At 38.7% G+C, this 22,061-nt stretch overlaps 1 protein-coding gene across 2 annotated transcripts in view; it reads left to right on the top strand.

Annotated features, from left to right (window-relative positions):
- The window catches only part of LOC311431390 (uncharacterized protein), a 541,797-nt gene that overhangs the window by 91,529 nt on the left and 428,207 nt on the right, over positions 1-22,061 (top strand). Inside the window, exons 4-6 of one of the 2 annotated variants that reach the window (XM_084508852.1) lie at positions 4,289-4,430; positions 4,533-4,598; positions 5,513-5,989. The exons of the other annotated variant lie outside the window; for it this stretch is intronic. Coding sequence (XP_084364978.1) covers positions 4,289-4,430; positions 4,533-4,598; positions 5,513-5,555 — 251 coding nt within the window. The 3' untranslated portion in view covers positions 5,556-5,989. Of the gene's footprint in view, positions 1-4,288; positions 4,431-4,532; positions 4,599-5,512; positions 5,990-22,061 lie in introns of those variants that run through there. 2 annotated transcript variants of the gene reach the window in all.

Below are 22,061 nucleotides of genomic sequence, written 5' to 3'. Positions count from 1 at the left end.
TTCAGTACGCAGGAATTACTATTTTAAATACACTTCATTTTATCTGCAAATCCTCCCACATAATTTACTTTAAGTTTTAAAGCAGCTGTGATTGTCTTCTCTTGCCTGCAGCTGTTCCCTTTTTCTTGAAACTTGGACTGACTGAAGCAGTTGGTCTAGACATAGTTGGTGTATTTTGAGGGGAACTTACTCACTCATCTGGTGTTTTCCATACACGTGTGAATGCACACATATACCTACAGTATATGGTATATACATTTAGATTTTACTTCATTGTGCACTTTGGTCTACAAAGCCAAGCAGGAGAACAAGGCTGTTTTTGCAGTAAGATATCACCAAATGCAATGATCTAAAACTGCAGTTCCACTAACATTTTGCATCAGGCCACCTGCGGAAGTAGCTCTGCTATTAAGACAATCAAAGTACAGACTGGATTGCAGCAGCTTACTTTTTTTTTTTTTTTTTTTTTTTTTTTTTTTTTTTTTTTTTTACTTAAAATTCCCCCAATTTTAATATTACAAGCGGACTGAAACTTAACACTCACACTAGGCGGAGTGATCTCCCAACTTCATTGTCTGACATGGATTCTTGAACCAAAGAGGAACTGATATAGGTCTGTGAAATTCACCCCATAAATTAGGAGACTGTGATTCTCCAGGGATGCTGGTACGGGGTTATGCTGTATGTTCTTGGCAGGATTGATTTTTGTGCATTTGCACAGAAGGGATGGCGGGGGGCGGAGGGGGGGGAGACGCAAGGAATCTAAAACCAAACAAGTCAGTCTTTTTGAGAAGAAAATGTTTATTGAAGTTGGCTTTAATTTAGGTGCCATACTAGGGGAAGAATTGCAGTGGTATTTAAGCATAACATTCACTTGAACATGATGCTGTGTAGCTTCCCTAACATCTGTAAGGTTGCTCTGGATGTGCTGTAGATTGCTGCAGCCAAGGTCAGACGTGGGTCATGGGTGTGGGTGTGTATACAGACTATACTACAGAGTATATATCAGAAGCATCTGCAAGCTGCAGAGCTCTGCCAGTATCACTCCAATGATTTGAAACACCACTAGGCTTTAAAACAAAACATGCTTTCTCATAGCATTGGCTGTTCAAGGGTGTAATGGATATTCTTAAATGTAACAGGAAAGCATATACAGTAATTAAAACACAGACCAAGAGAATTACTCAAATTTGGCAAAAGTGCCTGAGAAAGTATCTGCTTTAGCTGTAAATATAAATGATGTACTAGCCAAAATTACTTTCAGAGGCTTTAATTACATCTGTTTTAGTTTAGGTTGTAAAATGCAGGATAATGTATTTTTAATGTAATTCATGGCTAATCTGTGGATTGAAGTATTGTTTCGATAGGAACGGTGAACTTGGAGTGGGATCATTGAAAATTTCCGTTTTGGTCTCTGTGCTGGTCTGTGGCAGGGCATGATGTCCAGAATCGCAAGGTTCTTAGTATGCGTGCAACTGGTGGTAGATCACTTTATTTAAATCAAACACACACACACAATGGTAAAAAAAAAAAAAAAGCAATACTGCCTTTATTTTAAGGAAAATGCATAGTTACATAAGAAGCTGTTCATATTTTCAGACAGGTAAACCAGTCATCAAAAGCAAACATTTTTTTCCATAGTTTTTTCTGAAATGTGCACAGTAGGACTGGGGTGTAATACTTCTCAAAGTGTTACTGTTTGTAAATGAGCTTGAGCTATTCAATGCTTTTCTCTAGTTAACATTTTCTAAACAATTAAGAAAACTTGTGTATGTGTGCATGTGTGTTTCTTCCCATATTCTGTATTGCTTGGTAGCTCTGGTAGTAATACACCAGTAATGAGTGACTTAAATGCTACCACGAGAAGGCAAGGTCCAGGTAAGGAAGGGGTTGGCAGTACTTGCAAATCTATCTCCTCATAGAAAGGATTTTAAGAGTGCCATTTGAAAAAAAAATAAAAATAAATAGAGCCATTATACAAAGCAGCAGATTCAAATGACAGATCTGAACAATTTCAGAAGAATATCTGAATGAATTTTAAACACTACTGGCCACTATATTGGATGAGTTGTGAAATAAAGAGTGAACTCAGCAAGAGAAGCAAGGGGAAAAAGTAGTATGTCCTTCTGCTCAAAAGGGCAGAGAAAGAGGAACCAGGAACTACTGCTCAGTGAGCATCAGTTCAACATGTAAACACATACACAAATGAATAAGTTAACAGGTATAAAGATAGAAACTCTGTGCATCTGAATAACAGAGTAATGAGTTAGAAACTGTATCTGGGTCTTAACCAGGATCTTAAATAGTTTAGTTACACAGATGCAGAACTCAGGCCAGAAAAACTGGAAGACTTTTTTTTTGTCAAAATTATAGTATCAGTAGTAGAAGGAAACTGCAATTCATATAATGTGGCTTGATTTGGGGGGAGTAGTGTCTGCATTGTTTTCTTGTGAAGTCTTACTTAAAATACCATTTTAACTGACTGGTCTGTGAAGGCTGGCACATTGACTGAAATTGAAAACTGACAAAAATAACAACAACAACAGAAAAACAACAAACAAACCACAACAACACAACAACTCCTAAGCCCTGAAACAGATGACAGTAATAATGTACAAGGTTAGAGAGTGGGCACTGTAATGCTCTTCCCATCTCATATTAAAGGACCTTAATATAAGGATGTGGCACACTGATGTGTGGTAGCAAACTATGAACTCTCTTCCACTTCTGCATACAGGGATAATCAACTCTTTTCAAATGGCTTAGCCTCTTGCTGTGAGCAGGATCTGAGGCTATGGTTTTAGCACATTGTTGATTTCTAGCAGGAGGAGTAGCTGCACCAGTAGTTTCAGGACCAGGTCTCTGAGAATTTTCATCCATTTTGTGTGTGCATGTTTGGAGCATCTCTTTTTAAATGCCTCCAGCAAAATTTTTTTTCAATTGTTGATGTGTTACTGGAGATCTTTATTGTAAGAAAAGCTGTTATAAAACACCATAAGTATGCTCAACTCTCTCTGCTGTTTTCTTCCAGAACTTTCCTGAAAAATTATCCTGTATTGGAAGGCCTAGGATTTACATTTTGCAACTTTTCTCCACAGATATGAGGTTCAGGAAAGCAGTTTCTCACATAAGTTCTTCATGCAATTGCCAAGAGTTAGGTGTATAAGTTAAGTACATAAGAAAACTTCACCAAATACTATGAGACTTCTGATAAAATCTTAGGTATGTGGCAGTGCTGTCCCTTGATGCATCATTTGCCCCATGACATATCTGTTAGGGTAGCAACAAAGTGATGGGGATGGATTTGTTTGACTGCACCATCTCAGTGTTTTGGTAGCTGCAGGTAGCATCACTGTGATAAGAGGCAATCATTGCTCTGCTTGGTCTTCAAAAATATTGCTAAAAATACAGTTATGCTACCAGGAGATAATGCTGCCACAGCTGTCAAGAAATGGCTTTTTTTTTTTTTTTTTTTTTTTTTTTTCCTGTTGTCTTTGCTTCATGTACCACAAAGTTTGCTGTCACTTATGTTCGGGCAACAAGGAAACTGTTGTGCTGAAGGCAAGAGCTGAGAATATTCTGGGGCTTTGCTGGTGATTCTGTCCCTTGCTTTCTGAAGATTCTCAGCCAAAATTGGATCTACTGATTTAATCACCAGACTTTAATTATGAAACCAAAGAAATGCCAGTTGCACTCTTCAGTTCTTCTGATGCATCTTTGGGCCTTTGGATTCACTTTTATTAGCTCATAAAGATACAGAAACCAGGAATCCTGTACTGCTTGGGAAGGGGTTATTTGGGAAAGACAGACAGGTAGTTGTAGTAGAAAAAATAGTTGAAATTAATCTGATGGCTGTCAAAACATTTTTTTGACTTAAAAATAATTGGTGTGTCTAACAGTATTGATAGACAGAGTGAAAGTTATCTCTTTCCTTCTTTTAATGCCTAGACCCCTAAAACACCTGCCTATAGTCTAGCCCATGGAAACTCCAACCCATTGTAGCATTACTCCATCCTTCTGGAGGACTTCAAACATGGCACAGCTTGGAGAAGAGTATACCTAGATTATTGAAAGCCAGTTTCCTCCAAAAATTCACAAACAAAACCTATGTTGTATTTGCAAACAAGTAGAAAAAAAAATAACAAAGACTCAAAATAATGAAAGAAGTCCATAACCCTGCCCCCAAACCAATGAAGCAAGCAAGCAACCACCCAATCCAACCATAACATTCCTGCATTTCTCTCTCCCTGGTGCTGTCCTGCCCCCTGAATATGGACTTGACTTCCAGAGCAAATGCCTGCTGTGCATGGTCTGGGTGCCCCTGCATTGGAGGAAGCTCCACACACATGTACTCAGCTGCCTGCTCTACTCCTGCCACAGAAGCAAAGAAGGAAAAGTTCAAAGGCTGTATGGCACAAGTCACCCCTAAGGTTAGCTGAGGCTGCAGAGCTCTGCAACTTACTGAGACTTCAGAGCAAGCTCTGAGTTTTGTCCTTGTTTGTGTATTGAAAAAGTTGATGTGTATTTTTCAGAAGGCGTTACCCAAATCGTACTTTCTGTCTGCACCTCTGCAAAAGTGACAGGATGCTTTACATGAGGTAACACAACTGCTTCATTGTCCTTTACTCTTGCTGGAATTTGGTCTCTGAAGAACTTGTCCATTTCTTTTGCTTTTAATACTCCTAAATACAAAAAGTTACAGAATCAGTCTCCAGTATCAGGTACTTCTGTTGCTGGAGGAGATCAAACATTGTGGATTATGAGATGTGGAGGAAGCTCTGAACTGCTGGATCTGAATCCCCCTGAGGATGTATGGTGATGCTGATGGGATGATGGGGACAGGTATTTAGTTGTGGTCATCTCTAGCTGCTGCTTTCCTGCATTTATCTTGTTGGGTCAAATAAATGACCATGGTCAAAAGATTCCTGTCCTAATTCTTGCTGCCTCCTAGTCTGTGCCATTGCAGTAAGATGTGCTGATGCTATGTGCCTCATGTTGTCAGTTCACCATCAAAGCAGGGTTGAATGCCGGATGGCCGTAATGCTTAACTGCTGGTGTTGATAGCCCTTCCCAACCCCTGGAGAGATTTCCTTCACAGTGGGAACCCTCTTTGTCAAATTTCTCCTTCATCACAGCAGCTCACAGCTTGCTGTGAGCAGAAGAAACCCAAAACAGCACTTTTATGTTCAGAGCAGAATTATACTCAAGCCAACCCATCCTGCTGCAGGGTGGGCAGCCACAGGGAAGATGACAAGCAGTGTTGAGGGAATAACCACCCCCCATCCTCTGTATTAGAACTGCTTGGGTTCAGCTGTGAGTGCCTTCAGCATCTACTGTAGGAATACAATGTTTTGAAACTTGCTAGTTCTTCTGAAAAGAGAATAGAGACAAACCACAGCTGCACTGCATGTTTGGGAAGCTGTGGAAATGCCAGCACTTTACAAGGAGAACAGGGATTTTTGGATGCCATTTATGTGTTTTTAAAGCTTTTATTTATTTTTTTTTTCCTGAGAAAAATAGAAAATACTCCTTTAGAGAAGAACAAACAGGTTTGACTGAAGAAAGAACCAATACATGGCTTCTCACATTTTTTGAACTGACCATGAGATTTATGGTTTGAGGGTTTGTTGCCTTTGAATGGTTTGGAAGAGAAAGGAATTGAAATATTTCTTCCTCATTCTTTCTGAAATACTTAAGCATTTTTCTTATATTTTTTAATTCTTAATAGAAAGTCTTGAGTTTGCTCAACTTTTATAGTCTAGACTGAAGAACTTTAGATTTCTGTCCTTTTTTAACTAACTAAGAAAGTTTTTTAAACTTTAGAATTGCTTATTTTGTTTTAAAATATGTTATTTTTGGTCAATTAACAAAATTCATGAATAGATCATAAGCAAAAAGCATCCTGTTAGAACCCGTATTCAATATTTACTGTTTAATAAAGTTTTTTATTTTCATAGACAAAAATAAAATAATTAACTGTTCAGATTTATGTAAGAAGTGCATACTATTTTCTTTTAAATATCTTATAAGAGGTAGAACATATAGTAATTTGGTAGGTTGATTCAAAGTGATTTAAAGTACTGTTAAGTCAAAAAGCTCTTGTTTAAGGAAAGTAAAGAAGGGGGAGAGGATTTATCTTTCCTTTACAAAGTTAATTGAGTCTGTTCTGTTTTTTTGTTTTGTTTTGTTTTGTTTGTTTTGTTTGTTTTTTTTTTTTCCTTGTATTTTGCAAATAATTTAATATATTTTCATATATATATGCTATATTGACATACATATGTTAAACTGGTTTCATATATATATCTTTATTCTTTATATATATATGTATATATACTTGAAGCCTGTTTAATTGGTTAGATGAAGACTAGTTTTATAAAATGATTCTATCTGCCTTTAAAGTTATTTTCTGGCTTTGTTCCATTTACAATTTCTTGTATTTTGAGTCTGCTCAGTACTGACAAATACAGGCGAGACACACAGCCTTTACTTGCAGTAACTCTGTCAGTGCAGGTTGCTTGCTTATTACATATTTATCTCTTCATTTCTCTTAGAGAGTTCATTAATCCATCAGCATGACACAATCCTTCCAATGAGATTGTGCCAAATGTTACAGTAGCACACCAGCAGAAACCTGTGTGCCATTTATTTTTCCAGAGATTAAATAATATCATCTTCCTGTATTTATGCCCAATGCAGCCAAAATTCACTGATTATTTTATTTATTTATTTATTTTTAAGGGGAAATCACATAGCCATTCAAAATGATTGCCTGAAAACTTAGTTCAGGCTTTATATATGCACTGCATGTTCTGTAATGTTTTCCTCAAAACAGAAGGGTGATGGTGGGAAGAGCATCGGATGGGCAGGACCAGGAGGGACTCCGGTGGCACTGAAGAGTGAGCTTCAGAGCTGCTCTTGAGTTACCACTGCTTATGACTGTTTGGCTTGGCATGCTGCCAGAGCAGAACTTCAGAATGTGTCATTACAGAGAATGTGGTGCTTTTATTTTAATTTTGTTTTGGAGGGGTGTGGGGTGAGGAGAGGATTCTTTTTCTTAAAATAATGTCTCATTAATTCAATTTCTGGAAAGAGAAGAGGATTCAGCTTGGAGTACGGGGCTTCCACAGTTCCAGCAGATCTATAAAAATAGTTGGGAATGTGCAGCACCCTGGAGAACCTCAGCATCTAATTTTGGCTTCTTGAAGCTTTCAAACCTCATAATCCTGCAGATGGAGCTTGCCTTGTGCTCCCCAGAGCAGTCTGAACGTCTTCAGATCACTTACACTTCTTTCTTTTGGTCCTAATTCCAATGTATGTGTTGCTTTTTTTTTTTTTTTTTTATATGGTGTTTATTAAAAACAGCCTCCCCAAAACAAAACAAAACAAACAAACAAACAAAAAAAACTACTCACCCCTTCCTATACTGCATAAAATGTTACGCTTACCTGTAAGTATCCAGGGCTTCAGCTTCACGTACTGTGAGCATATGGTCGGAAGATGATTCATGCTGTGTATTTTGATTATTTGTGGATCTCTCTATATTCTTTTGTAAGTACCTTGGTATTATTTTAATGATCATTTTAGATGGTGGTGGTACTTATTAACAGGGAGCCTAAAATATAAGAGGTATTTTCCTGCAATTGAGATGAGCAGGTTAAAAAAGTTCTTTAATTAATTTCAGAACTTGCCCCCCAAATAAGCAGCTGCTTGGCTTCAGCTGAAAGTGCAAACTGTTTTGTTCACCTCTTTCCTGGCATTGACATAATTTTTGGACTTTGGCCAGAGAAACAGCACAATTAAATGTATGAAGAAGGATACATTAAAAAAAAAAATCCAGTGGGACATCAGCAGTAGACTTTTTTTGAGTTGACTGCTTTATGCTATGCTGCCTGTCCTCTCATTTTTGCCTAAGCAGTGCATTTGTGTTAGTATTAAAAATACTTTGTCTTCCTTCTCTGTTCCACTTCCCTGTTTTTGTCTGTTTGCTGTTTTCTCCTGTGCTGCTCTTCTCATGTGTACTTTTTCTGTTCTTTCAGTAACATGGATTTTCTTTCCCACTTCCTGCTCTTAGCTACAATTCCTTTCTCTCAGTATCCATTTTGCTTTTCCCTGTCTGTCCTCTCCTGTAATTTCTTGTACTTTTTAAGCTGTCTATTTACTCTTCTTTCCTTCCCTGTCCACATGCATTAGTTAGATCCTCCTCTTCCCCGTGCTTTTTCAAAATATTCAACCTGCTCAAAAGAAGTCCCTGCAAACCTGGGGCATCCTGCTGATCAGGAATTTCAGATTCTGAACAAGGTGGGAATGGTTGTACATATGTAAAGACTGACTTCAACCGGAGTGAATACAATTACAGAAATCTTTTTTATGCAAGACTTCTAAATGCAGAAAATCTTAGGCTCCTAGGAATAGGTTAAAAGGGGAGAATCAATAAAGGAGTGTCACCTGTGCTGCTAGCTATAGTTGTTATTGTGTCAGCATTTCCATTATAAATTTTTGCTTTCAAGGGTTTATAACTCTGCCATTAAGATTCACTGCTGACTGAAACTTGGCATACAATACTGAGCCTGGAGCAAACTTTCCCCCCACCCCTAAAATAATATTTTAAGCTAAAGGAATGCAATGAAAACCATTAGTCTAATGATTAGAAAAGCGGTATTATTGCAATAAAGAACCTACTTAATTTACTTTAAAATTTTCATGTTAGTCTAAAGCTAAAGGACTTACAGCTTTAGGTATTTTGGAACAGGAGATTGAATGGAATATTAAAAAATAAAAAAAATAAAACAGCTCCTTGATAGTGCCTTCACAACATCCCTTGGAATGGATTTCAGCAATACTTATTGTACAGTTCTACACTGCAAAATAGATGCCTATAAACGTCCATATGCTAAGCCAACTGAACATAGAACACCTTGCATCTTAAGAAAAATACAAGATCACTGTATAGAAATAAGAAGACTGGCTACTCCAGGCCCTTTGGGAGCAGGACACTGAAGGGTCCAAATCTACTACAGCTGAGGTAGGCAGGATGGGACTCATCTCACTGAGCTGTCACCATGTCACAGGTGAGTGGCAGGCACCAGGGCTCTCCCTGTAAGCTGTCAGGAGGCATTTTTGGCTGGTGACAGACACTGGAGGGACTGCCTTGCCCTGTGGAGGAGGTGCTCCCCTGTCATCACTGGGGAGATGCCTCACTTCTGGGCAGATGGAGTTGAGACAAGTAGCATCCTGCTCCTCATGACATAATTTAGGTCACCCAGCAACCACCCAATGTGGGGCAAATTTCTCCCATCTGATTGCCAACAGGCAGGAATTTATCTACACAGACTGCTGCCTTTAGCACACTTGGTGTTAATTGTCACCTTTTCCTCTTGGGGTCCTTGCAGAGAAGGTGCAGTGTTCACCGATTCTTCCTTCTAAAAGCACATGGCAGGATTCAGGCTGCTGCGGTGCTTGGGAATTAACCTTGTAGCTGCTCTTGAGTAAACCTGTATCTGTGTGGCGTATCTTGTACATCTTGCCAACTCTGATTTCACGTGTGAAATAATGCAAACAGAAAAGATGTTGGGAAGGAAAAAGATAAAAATTAAAATACACACACAGAAAGAAAGAAAAAAAAAAAAACACAAACAAGCACAAACAACAACAACAACAACAACAAAACACCAACAAATGTAAAGTATTTAGTGACTGAAGCAAGTGTTTCGATTTGTCACAGTAATTTGCCTTTAAAGATGCACAAAATAATGCCTAATAGTGGAAGTCATGGGGTTGTATATTTGATACACAGCATAGTAACTGATGATTAAAATAATAATACATTGTTTTGGGTGGGAACAGAGAAATAAAATGGCAAGCAGAGTTGTCAGTGTTAGCTGTTATAGGATTGAATTCTAGTAACTGATGTTTTCACACACAGCAGTTTTGCTGTGGAAGATGACTTTGGCTTACGAGAATGAGCCACATTAACAGTGTGATTTGTCCCTTGATTTTTTTTTTTTTTAATTATTATTATTTGTTAATTTCTATTTTTGGTGAACAGGGGCTTACAGGAAGAAAAGACAGTGCTTATTTCATCAAAGCCAGCTGTGTGAATGCTGGCTCTATCAACCCCAAAGGGCCAGCCACTAAGTCATTTATTCCACAGTGGTGAGGCTGTGTGCCTCAGGGCAATGTGAGGGAACTGGCTGGTGAGTCACTGGGGCAGCAAGGACCGACAAACAATGGGAAGGTTTGATGCATCTTCCTATCAGTCTGAGCCCAGAGGGAATGGTCAGAGGCTTCCTCCTCCGGAGCATCCACCCAGTAGCACGGCCGCCTTCCAGGTGCCTTAATAAAGGTGCCTTGTGGAGCTCCTGTGCAGCTCCTCGCTGGATGAGAAGCTTTGTGAGGGGTGCAGGTCACCAGTTCCTAGCAGAGCGATGCCAGAGCACACTCATACTGTGATGGAGAGGCTCTGGTTGCTGGCATGCCTCCAGAAGGATCTGCCAGCTCCTGTTCAGAAGCTGTCATTCAGTCAGGGAGCAGTTACAAGAAAGCAGCTGGTTAACTTGCATTTTATTTTATTTTATTTTATTTTATTTTATTTTATTTTATTTTATTTTATTTTATTTTATTTTATTTTATTTTATTTTATTTTATTTTATTTTATTTTATTGTCTGTCACTGAATTCTGATACTTTAACATGTGTCCTCAGACTGGCATAGCTAACATTCAAAAATGATTGAGTAAAAGAATGAGAAGACTTAGTAATTCTTTTAAGTGACCTCAGACATGTTTTTCTAAGAATGGGAATAGTCTACCTTTTACTACATTGCTTTCTGTTTTAGAGTGTGTGCTTATGATACAATGCAGAAGTTCTTCTCTCATACAGTCTCGCCCTTCTGTCTCCTCCAACACAGCATGCTATTGAAGTTATGTTTGCTCTTCTTTTGCTGTGTTGGTGTCTTTGGGGGGGTGTTTGCATGTGAGAGGGAGAAAGCAGGCTTGCCGACAGAATTTTATTTTACAATGTGATCTAAATCAGATTATTTCAGAGGCATTTTCAATAAAAGTTTATAGGAGATTGGTCAGATCTTTATATATATATATATATACATAAACATAAAAATGAAATTCTGGTATGGTAGTGTAACAAAATAATAATGAACATGATTCTTCATTCTTTCCAGTGTCAGAGGAACTGCTTAGCCTCATGGCCAGGCTTCCTGTCTCTTCTGAAAGGTTGTTCAGGAAATGGCAAAATGCACAAAAAGGGTCTTTGTCATTGAAAAAGTTTGTTATTGTGCAGTTGAAGTACAGCTGTTACATATTTCCTTACTCAAATCTGGACCCTTCCTGAGGTTTCAGTCCTCTAATTATTCTGCCCAGGTCACTGGTTTATAGTATCTATATTTAGCATTTTGCAAAGGTTTTTCTGGTTGTCTCAAGACTGAAGAGCCTTTCTACAAAACTCTGCTCCACCAAATGTTAACTTTTTTTTTTTTTTTTTTTTTTTTCCCTGTTGGAGTAAATAAAGTGAAATGTAGAAACTGGAGGATTTTTCAGAGTTTAAATGCATAAGTGATACCGTTGTTTCCATATTTTGTAGGTTTCTGCAGGTTCTGAGAGCTGTGGAGCAGCTTGAAGAGAAACAGAATTGCCCCAAAGTCAGAGTAAATGCCTGTTTTCATAGTGTTTATTAGCCTTTATTAGTGTTTGTCTTACATTATAACTGTTAAGACTATATTAGCTAAAAGACTATGAATAAAGTTTATTTCACTCTTAGTTAATGGTAATCCAAATGTTTCAGCCTTAGTTTACTGGATATATTTTGGATTTCTAAAAGGTTCAACAATTCTGGAAGAGATATGTTAGAGGGGGTGAATGCAAAGCTGGTTTTCTTGTGGCATTTGTCCTGATAAGTAAGACAAAGAATGATAATTACACTTTTTCCTTGTTCTAAGCCTTTGTCTTTCCTGTAAGGGTTGCAACTACAATGTTCTTGCTATAGTCTTCTTATAGTGGTATATGCAAATCACAGAACCGTACTAAAATCTTGGGCCAAGCCATACAGATAGATCCTGTATGAGGGATATTGTGAGATTTAATGTATCAACACTTATAGCATAAAATATAAGGAGTTGTGAGGTAGGCATTGGCCTAGGTTTTTAAACTGTTTTTTAACCCTAAATTTAGCTCTGAAATTCTGATCACAGAAAATGTTTTTGTGAAAAAATGTAGAAGCTAGGTAATTACTGGCCAATGGTCAATGAGAAGCAAAACAGTTTTTGCATTTAAATTATTTGATTTTAGTTTTTTAGATGCTGAAAGCATGGTAAAAAGTATCTCTGGATGATGTCCTCTAGTTGATCTTAGAAACTGTCTTGATCTTTCAAGTTTAGCTCCTCCTTGTACAACTGGGGCTTGCTGTTAATGCGTCCCCCCAGAGATTAGCAGGTAAAGTAGCTGAGAAAGTAGCTGTATCCTTTGTAAGTGGAGTCCACGATGGCTTATACAACATCTAAGTGTGCCTTTAGAAACAAATTCTCTTATTCCAACTAATTTTCATGCTCTGTCAGATACCTAAAATCTCCCTAATGGGATTTAGACTGTAACTGTAGGCCTACCATCTGATATGCATATTTTTTTCTTTCCTATAGCTTCATTTGCAAAAATATCCCGTGTAACACTCAGTGTATGAAGCTGAGTGGTGCACTGAGCTGCAGGCAGAGTTACAGAACAGTTTCTGTACTTTTACACATGAATAGTTCCCTGGAAGGATATATAGAGAAAGCCTAGCAAGAAGCTGGAATTTCCTTGCCTGTGGCGATGAGCTATCTTGATGAGCTATGATGTAAGCCCCTGAACTAGCAATGAATGTCTTGAAGGAAAAAGTACACCTTTGGTAGTTAATAAACAACCAAATAAATAAAAATACAATGCTATTCACCTGCATTTAGTTACACTATGATGCTATTTATGTGTAATGAATATATGTAGTATCACAGTTGAAGAATAGCCATAACTGAAGCAAAAGTAACAAACGGCATAGATGGCTCACCAAGCTCCAGCTCTGAGCAATATAGTACAAGCAAAATGAGCCCTGGTTTTGATTGAGTGGCACTGGCCAGAAAAAATAATAATGTGTTTTTGCATTATATGATCTGCCTTTTAAGTCCACTCATTAGCTTTGTGTTTATATTGCACCCTCTACTCCTTTGAGCTATGCTAATTATAAGGTGGTGCATAAAGTAATCAGAGTGCTTACACACAGGTTATTCACAGAGAAATGATATCAGTGCCTGCAGGAGATCTGTTTGAAGTTTTATCTCAAAATCAGTGCACAGCCTCATTTGTGCTTCAACTTGCTATGCCAGAGCAGTCAAAGGCCCAGCTTTGAGTGTCACCTGTATGGGGCGCCTGTGGGCTCGGACCACTACAGATGTGCAAGTCGCTTGCCTTTTGCTCAGCCCTGGGGCCAACTGTGAGAGCCTGGCTGGTCATGATGTGGGGACCCGTGACCTTTGGCCATCTGTCCAAACTGTTCATGCTGGTCTTGTCAGTGAGCAAAAGGCCTCACTTCTTGCCTTAAAAAAGGCTTTTCCTCTGGAAAGAAAACATTGGAGGAGATGGCGATGTTGGAGGAAGAAGCGCAGCACTTCACTTATTCAGAAGGTCTAAAATGCCTAGATGGAAATAACAATTACATTTGTTTTTTCCGGTAACAACAAAAACCTTGACCCTGTGTTTGACCCTACATGCTTTTCTTTCCCCTGGTTCTGCATCTCACAGTCAAGGAAGAGCTGAGCTGAAGCTCTGGGCTGCCTACAGGTTTTCAGGAAGCGGTGACACGTAGCTCCAGCCACTCTCCCCCGCTTTCCACATATTGTTTCTGTATTTGTCAGAGAACATGCTGAGATGAGAGGCTGCTTTATATTTTTTTTTTTATTTTTATTTTTTTTTCCAGTCAGGTTTGATGCTGAATGGAAGCAGCTGCTTTATTTAGAAGATGATGGGGAGGAAAAACACAGCTCAGGGTTAACACCCTCCTGGTGTTTATCCATAAATATGAAGCAGTGCAAGAACACCAGACACATATGGAGCACTGTGATTGGCTGTTGTTGATGTCATACTGATGTCACTCTACCCAGAAAATGAACAGATTAGCTTTCCTTATTTGTATGTATAAATTTAATTTCACGATAACACATTTTTAGGGCATCATCGTACTTCTTAGGTGATGGAGGACATCTAAGCCGTTTCTTGAGTGTGGTAGCATTCTGTCTCACCATACATATATATATATATATATATTCACCTGTGCCCTTTCTCTTTGCTTTTTCCCTTTTAACACTTGTATGAGAGCAGTTGACATTTCTCTGAATTAAATACTAACGAAATAGGTGGGAGATTCAAGCTAGCTTTTAAGCCTCACATGTCATGAATGCCCTCTTAGGTAACAGTAATGTGTATTTGGAAGGGAGGATGGATAGATGAGGAGGAGTGGAACTGAGAGGGGAAAAATGTAGCTTTGTAGAAATTATCAGGTTTCTGTCCACCTGTACCTCTTTTGAGTTGTCTGAGTACTATGTTGTTTTTCTACCCAGCACTGCTGTATTGCAAGGTTTGCATTGCAATGGGTTCCCGGGCTATTTTGTTAGCATTCCACTATGGCATGGCATTTGCATCAAATTAGTATTTTTAATACTCTTTAAGTGGAAATGTTCTGAGAAATGATAGTCTGCCCTTAAAAAAAGGAAGGGGGAGGGTGAAAAAAAATCTCTTGACGTTTGGGATTAGTTGGACTTTCTCACTTTCTAAGCCTCTCACTGTAGTCTAGCAATAAGAGGGTTGGGAAATGCTATTTCTAAACAAAGCCTTTAAGTAGAATGAATTTGCTTGTATAAATAGGAACATATTGGAAAATGGTTATTGCAATATTATTTTCCATTTCCTTTTTAATAAAAACTCTGTTTCTCTAATCCATCTCTTTCAATTCACCAGAAGCAACTCTTAAACTGATTTGGTAGCCCCTTGTATAGCTGTAGGAGCTGTATTGCCAAGGGACTAAAAATCATTGCTATCACAACTCACATGACTGCTCGGGAATATTTAGAATGCTATAATTTTACAGGATTAGTACTAATCCTAAAAATCTTTTTAGGATTAGTAGGATTTTAAGCAAGCAGCTTGGCTGACTCCTTTAAAAACACTTCTAGTGTTAGATCTCCTCTGCCTGTATACTTCTGAATTTTAAATGGCTGGTGATCCATAAATGAGATGATTCAAAAGGGGGCAAAAAAAGTTATAAAATAGGGTAGGCAATTAGGGGTATTTCTGAATTCCAGGTTAGATCCACACCTCTGACAGGCTGTAATTGTGGGTGAGCTGCAACCAAACCTGACCTAAACACACGTAAGAATTTCATGCACAGGCAGGTGGTGTCTTGGACAAGGTTAGCACCTAAATCAACATTACTGCTTATTCTGTCCAGGAGGGTAGGCACTGCTCTTCAGTTCCTGCTGCTGCCTTCTTCCTCCTCCTGCTGTTTGATCTGATGCAAGCTGTTGCAGACCAAGCAGGCAAGGCTATCGCTCACTATCAGAATATCTAATCCCAAGCAGGTGTGGTTGGAGCAGCTACAGAGGGCCTCAAGGTCACGCTGGTGGTAGAGCTGGGTGCCCGCACATGGCCTGGGCAGGAGGAGTGGTGTTCAGTAACGCTTCACATCTGGAGCTTCCATGCTCCTCTGTACACTTCCTCCTCCTCTCTCCCCTGCCTCGGCATGTTCTTTCACACAGCTTTCCTCTAGTGTTGCAGCAGCTCTGGGAAGCTGCAGAGGTGAATATCACTTTGCAAGAAAGCTGCAAAGAGTTGTTTGTACTTTTTATGTAAAAATGTAGGCAATTGAAAGGAAATTGTAGACAAGTAGACATCTTTTCTTTCATTGATGTTGGTGGTCTAGCCTTCAAGCCAGTTCTTTTATTTGCTTCCTCTCTCCTCTCTATGCTCTGTGATTTTAAGCCTACTTAAAAAGAAAAAATAAAAAAAGGCAGGATGTTGCCACTGGCTGCATTTCTGCTCCAAATACGGCACTTCTCCATCTGAAGCACAACGCTTGCCAGACCTCTTCACCTCACTCCAGTCACAGTGAGCTGTTCTTGCCCCATCCCTGCCTTAAAAGCTGCTCATTTTTTTTTCTCTGAGAGTTGATTTTTATGATGATGCTGTTATGGATATGTAAACTGTCTAAACTGCCATGTCTCCTTTACTCCCCTGAAAAAAAACAGAGTTGGCCTTTGTACAGATACCTTTGGGGAATAGACCTGAGAGAGAATATAGGAAGTGTTGGCAACAGAAGCAAATAAGGTGTCATTAAAGTGAACTTGGGTGCTGAGTAAAAGATCCTTTAAACCCTTTCAGTTTAAACTTAATATGAGTCTCCAAGAAAGCTGGACAGGGTTTGGGGGAGAGTTTCTAACCTCAGAGTCATTGCTGCTAAGAGCTGCTTCTTCCCATGTGGTTTCAGGCTGGAGCATGGGTTTCCACAATTACACTGTGAACAGGAGCATGAGCCTATATTTAGTATACAACACTTAGTGGTAAAAAGCTACATATGGCATGTGAACACCCACACATGACCTAAAAATACACAGTGCAATTTGTCATTAAATGAAGTCATCCTTAGGACTGCAATGCTTAAATGCAGTTTGATTTCCCCACCTCTCTTTCCTTCCCTTCCCTTATAATTTTTCTAAAAACCTTATTTAGTGCAAATCTGCTGACTCAGATAGTCAGCAATGGGCTGCCTCCACACCTAGCCATGTGCAACCTGGATCTAGGAAGGATCTGTGTGAATTTCTTTTGTGTTAGGCGTTTTTGTTTATTTTCAGGCCAAAGCTACCCTTTCCTCTCTTCAATCTCCAAGCTTCTTGAATGGCTTTAAAAAAAAAAAAAAAAAAAAAAGTGAAAGAATGTACTGTAGTATAGTGCTGTTCATATATAAACAATTGTATGGATTGGTAGGGGTGGAGGAGCTTGCTGTGCTTGCCTGTTTTCATGTACTTCTATATTGTTCCTTGGCTGGTGATGAAATTAAAAACAGTCCTAGTATTTTGGCTTTAAAGAAGAAGATATGCTATAATTGCCAGCTTCAATAGGGCTGTTGACAGTGGTCTGGAGAATTGAGTAAAATGTAATGAAAGCTCTTAAATTAGTCCCTCACAAAGGGGCTCTCTGTGCCTCTGTTGCAGCTCCATGGTATGACATTGGCTGTGCTCTCTTAATGAGCATCAGGAGATGGTCAGATGGGCAGGTTAGACAGAAACCTGCTGTTTTTAAGTGGATAGATGAGGGTAAGATATAAATTAATTTAATTACTGTGAAGTTTTGTACCTTGATATTTTGAAGGTCCACCATGAAACTTGTATTTCATACATTGAATCTTTACCTCCAATACACCACTGGACACTGTTACCTTATTCTTCCAGCTTCCATCTTTCACAGATTTTTCCTTCAACAACATCAAAAGCAATCTCTTGTATGCAGAATATTTAGAAGTTATTAAACAAGCTTTCTTATTTCCTTCTTGCTCCAAAACATCCTTGTTTAGATTCAGAGGGGGAATAATGGAATCATAATCCTTCTCAATTTGAAATGTTAGGATTAAAAAAGAAGATACTCAGTTTGCTGATGTTCTTCATTTTTTAGAGCTGCTGCCAGAAACATTTCTCCAACTTGATCACTCTTCAAGAGAAACCTGCAAATGAAATATGTGTGGGCTTTACAAATTGAAGCTAAATTAAAGGAAAAGCCCCACTGTGTACTCCCTCCAGCCCCCCAGAAGAGCAGAATGTTCTGCCTTTCTCTGAGACACTTACAGTGATAACGACATGATTATATAGCTTCTCAATGCTTATGTAAATACATTCAGACACAAATTTTGCAAACTGGACTTTTACTCTGTCAGTCTTCATTGTCCCATACATTTTCTTTTAATGTCAGGTGCTCTTTTAACTTTGTTGTTCAAAAAGAGTAAAGGAGAAAATGTTATGTTTTTCACTCACAATATCATGTATTGGTGACACAGATAAATTTTCAAAGCTTTTTATTTGAGGGACAAGAAAAAAAATATACTAAAAAAAATGGCAAAACTGTGGGTGTGGGTGGGAAGGGGAACACAACACTCAAAATTGAATGTATTTTTGGGGCTAGAACAGAAATTTCTCAGGCATACTTGGATTGTGGATTATGGGTGGCATGGTCTGCAAGGTTGAGAGTGCAGACCATATTTCTACACAGGTCTGGGACTGTATCCTTGCCACCCTCTGACCTGTATGTTGAGACAGCAACTCCTGTCTCTCTTCTGGAGAGCAGGAGTCAGGTGAGGTGATTGCTCTGCGTATACATTTTAAGTGCTTGTGTACCGCATTTTAGGAATTCTTTGGTTACAAGAAAGAAAGGAAAGAAAATATTTAGATTTTGAATTTGAATATATTTTTTCAACAGATCTCTTGTCCTTCTTCCTGCATTTAAATAAGTTACAACTTTACAGCAACTTCCCTTGTATCTTATTTAACTTTTAAGAGCAGCTTTAAGTAACCATTCTGATGCTCCAGGGATCTCTTTTCATGGCTGTTTCCAGCTCATCATTTATTGCAGTGCCAATTTATCCTCAGGTACCCCACATTGTTTGTTTGTAGTGCACTTTGTTCTTTTTTTTTTTTTTTTTTTTTTTTTTTTTTTTTTTTTTTTCTGGATTCATATTTAGAGCATGATGAAAATTCCCAACCCTAGTTAACTTTTGGCAGCCGATCATCTTAGTCAAAGTGCTTCCATATTTTTGGAAGAGATGCCACTGGCCGCATCTCTGCTTTGCAAACTATAAACTGGGGGCATATAATTCTAGAATACCTGTTTTGGAGAAATATATATCAGTGTAGAAAAATTAGCCTATTGCAGCTATGAACTTCAGGTTTCAACATAAGAAGGTCTTGCAAAGAAAGAACATCCAAACTTCAAGTACAGTTATAGTCACTGTGAGTCAGCTTGTGGATTATATGCTGCATGTTATATGAACACATTCAAACCTTCAATAGTACTAAAGGGACGAAAACTTCCTTTAAAATTGAATTTAGATTTAAATTTCAGAAACTTCTTGGAAGTCAATAACCATGGAAAATCAATGTTCAGCTCATTGGTGAACTGAGTTGGCACAGGAGTTTTAAATCCAATGCCATCTGTTTTGCTAGATCCTGCCTTGAAACGTCAACAGACTGTGTCAATCCTGAAGCACTGCTTCATATATTTTTAGTTGCTGCAGAACAATCCATTCTTGAATCCTTCTTTCTGTATTTCTGGGGGAATACATTCTCATCCAAGACAAAGGAAAATACTGCACATAGAATAAAATTATGATGGTATGTAATAGACCTTTGATTCTTCAACCATAACGTTTTTGGGGATGTGATAGTATATCAAAGAAAAAATTAATTATGTAGTGATTTTTCCTAACACCTGGAGCTCATGCTGTTGCTGCTTCTGCTCCTGGCTAGCTGTTGTTTTTCATAAATCATTCTGTAGGAAAAAAATTAAATCCCGTGAAATGGTGGAAAAAAAAAAAAAAGTCATGGCTAGGAAGGAGGAAAGCAACATCTAAATATTTAACTACCACCCAACAAGTTCAGAGTCTTCAGGAATTTCCATTTTTCTTGGCTTGTTTCCTTGGCTTACAGCTTGGAAAAGAAACTTTGCCTAGATAACCTGCCTAATGTTCAAAAATAATAATCTCAGCCTATGTCCTGGATACCTTAAAAACCAACAACAACAGTGAAACACAATAATGATGACAAAAAGCACACAGATTCACAATACCCCAAATACTAATAAATGAGTTAAACCAGAAATGTCTCCAATCATGTCCATTATGGTTCCATCTCAGATGTTAAAGAAGGCCTTTTATCCACTCCAAGGACTTTCACTGATGCACAGAAGTAAGGCCATTCAATGAGATGTGATAGGGATATTTTCTTTCCATTACATTTTGATTATGTGAACTCTCATTCTGACATCGGGTTTACACATGTAAATTTAAAAGTTCTGTGAAGCTATTGGTTGTTGTTCTGTTTTTTAAATAATGATGGGGGATTGAAAAGAGTGGGAGGGTTCTTAATTCCTATGAAAACAGGCCCATCTTTCAGGCAGATTCATGCAAAGTAAGTGGCAGCATCCCCTGGTATATTTTTTTCCCCAGTCTGTAACCACAGAGTTTTTTGTGTGCAAAAGTGCTGTTATCTATTGCACCCATAATACCTGTGATTTCCAGATAATCTTTGTATTTGATTGCTATATGATTTCTGAGAGCACGGAAGAATCAGGTTTTAAGAAAATTACAAAATAAAAGATTTAATACCATTTTTTTTTTTCCAGCAGGCATTTGTTAATTTATTTACTAATATAATAGTGGTGCCTCTACCACATGTTTGTATCAGTGCTGAATGGGTGATTATTTGTTCTTATTTTCAAATATTTTCTAAGGTAAATAAATGCACACCTCAAGGGCTGTGATGGTCTTTCTAAGGGGGTCCTCTGTTGTCATCTTTTCTGTGACACTTTCTGCAATTGGGTGTGTTATTTGACTTTGATCATTCCCAAACACTGTAAAGGATGATCTTTAGTTTACTATGTGTGCTGATGATCCCTGGTGGAGTACCAAAATTAATTTACTATTTTCTTTGAGCTAAATGTAGCCTTTAGTATTTTTATTTTTATTTTGCATATAGAAAGAAAATGCTCACAATTTTCTTTTGTAGTGGAGCATGGGAGTTTTTTCTTTTTAATTTGTTATGCTTGAGAGTGAGGAGGGAATGTTATGATTGTCACTCCCTGCTGCTAGAATAAACACCTGGATTTATCAAATCATTTGTTCTAATCTGCAGGAGATGTTTATCTATGAAAAAGTTCTCTTGTCATATATCATCAATGTATTATATATTTATACCTTGTATATAGGGAACACTGTTCTTTTCCACTGCCTGAGACGAATGCCCTGTGCTTCACCCCAGATTCTTGTGTAGGGATTTGTCTGTGGTCACGTGGGAGGCAAGTCAGAAAAAAATACTTTTTTTTTTTTTTCCTGTTCTTTGTGGACTGTCTTTATTTTGCATTAAATTTGTAGCCTTCTGCAAAATTATTCATGCTGATATAAAACAGCATAACCTCCTTCATCCTTCCAAGCCACTTCCTTCGGGTGGATGCCATTCCATGAAGAGTGTTTTGTAGAAACGGTGAGTTAAGGGAATTAAGTACATCAGATTCTTTAGAGCAAGGCCAATATAAGGTATGAAACACGGTTAAGCTGTGTTAATGTAATTGCTTGTGCTGGTTTCACACTGATGGCTAGCTAAGCTTCATTGTGCTGCTCTCTCTTACTCCCCATCCTCAAAAGAACAGGGGAAGAAAATATGATGAAAAAAGGCTCTTGGGCTGAGATAAGGACAGGGAGATCCCTCATCAATTACCAGCATGGACAAAACAGACTCAGCATAGGGAGATTAATGTAATTTATTGCCAATTGGTAACAGACTAGAGAAGTGAGAAACTAAAAGCAAGCAAAGCTCCCCTCTGGCACTCTCCAGTGCTCTCTCCTCCCCCTCTTCCATGTAGGTGCAGGGGAATGGGGACTGGGGGCTGCGGTCAGTCCCCAGCACTTCATCTCCACCGCTCCCTCACAGTCACTTGCTGCCCCTGCTTCACGTGGTGTCCCTCCCACAGATGCCATCCTTCCCAAACTGAGCCTGCGGGGGCTGCCCACATGCAGTAGCTCTTCAAGAACTGCTCCCACATGGCTCCGTACCATAGGGTCCATCCCCCAGGAGCAAACTGCTCCAGCACGGGTCCCCCATGCGCGGCAGCACCCCCCAGATGCCCTGCTCCTGCGTGGGCTCCTCTCCATGGGCTGCAGCCCTCTCCCCAACACCCCCCTCCAATAAAATCATTGCCATATAATCCTTATACATTGCTGTCTTGATAAATCATGTGTTAGGTGACATTACAAAACAAACAAACAAAAAAAAAT

This window comes from Aythya ferina (assembly GCF_964211825.1).
Source record: "Aythya ferina genome assembly, chromosome: 2".
NCBI classification, from domain to species: domain Eukaryota; kingdom Metazoa; phylum Chordata; class Aves; order Anseriformes; family Anatidae; genus Aythya; species Aythya ferina.
Note: the sequence above shows the minus strand (reverse complement) of the source record. Positions and strands in the feature narration are given on the sequence as shown.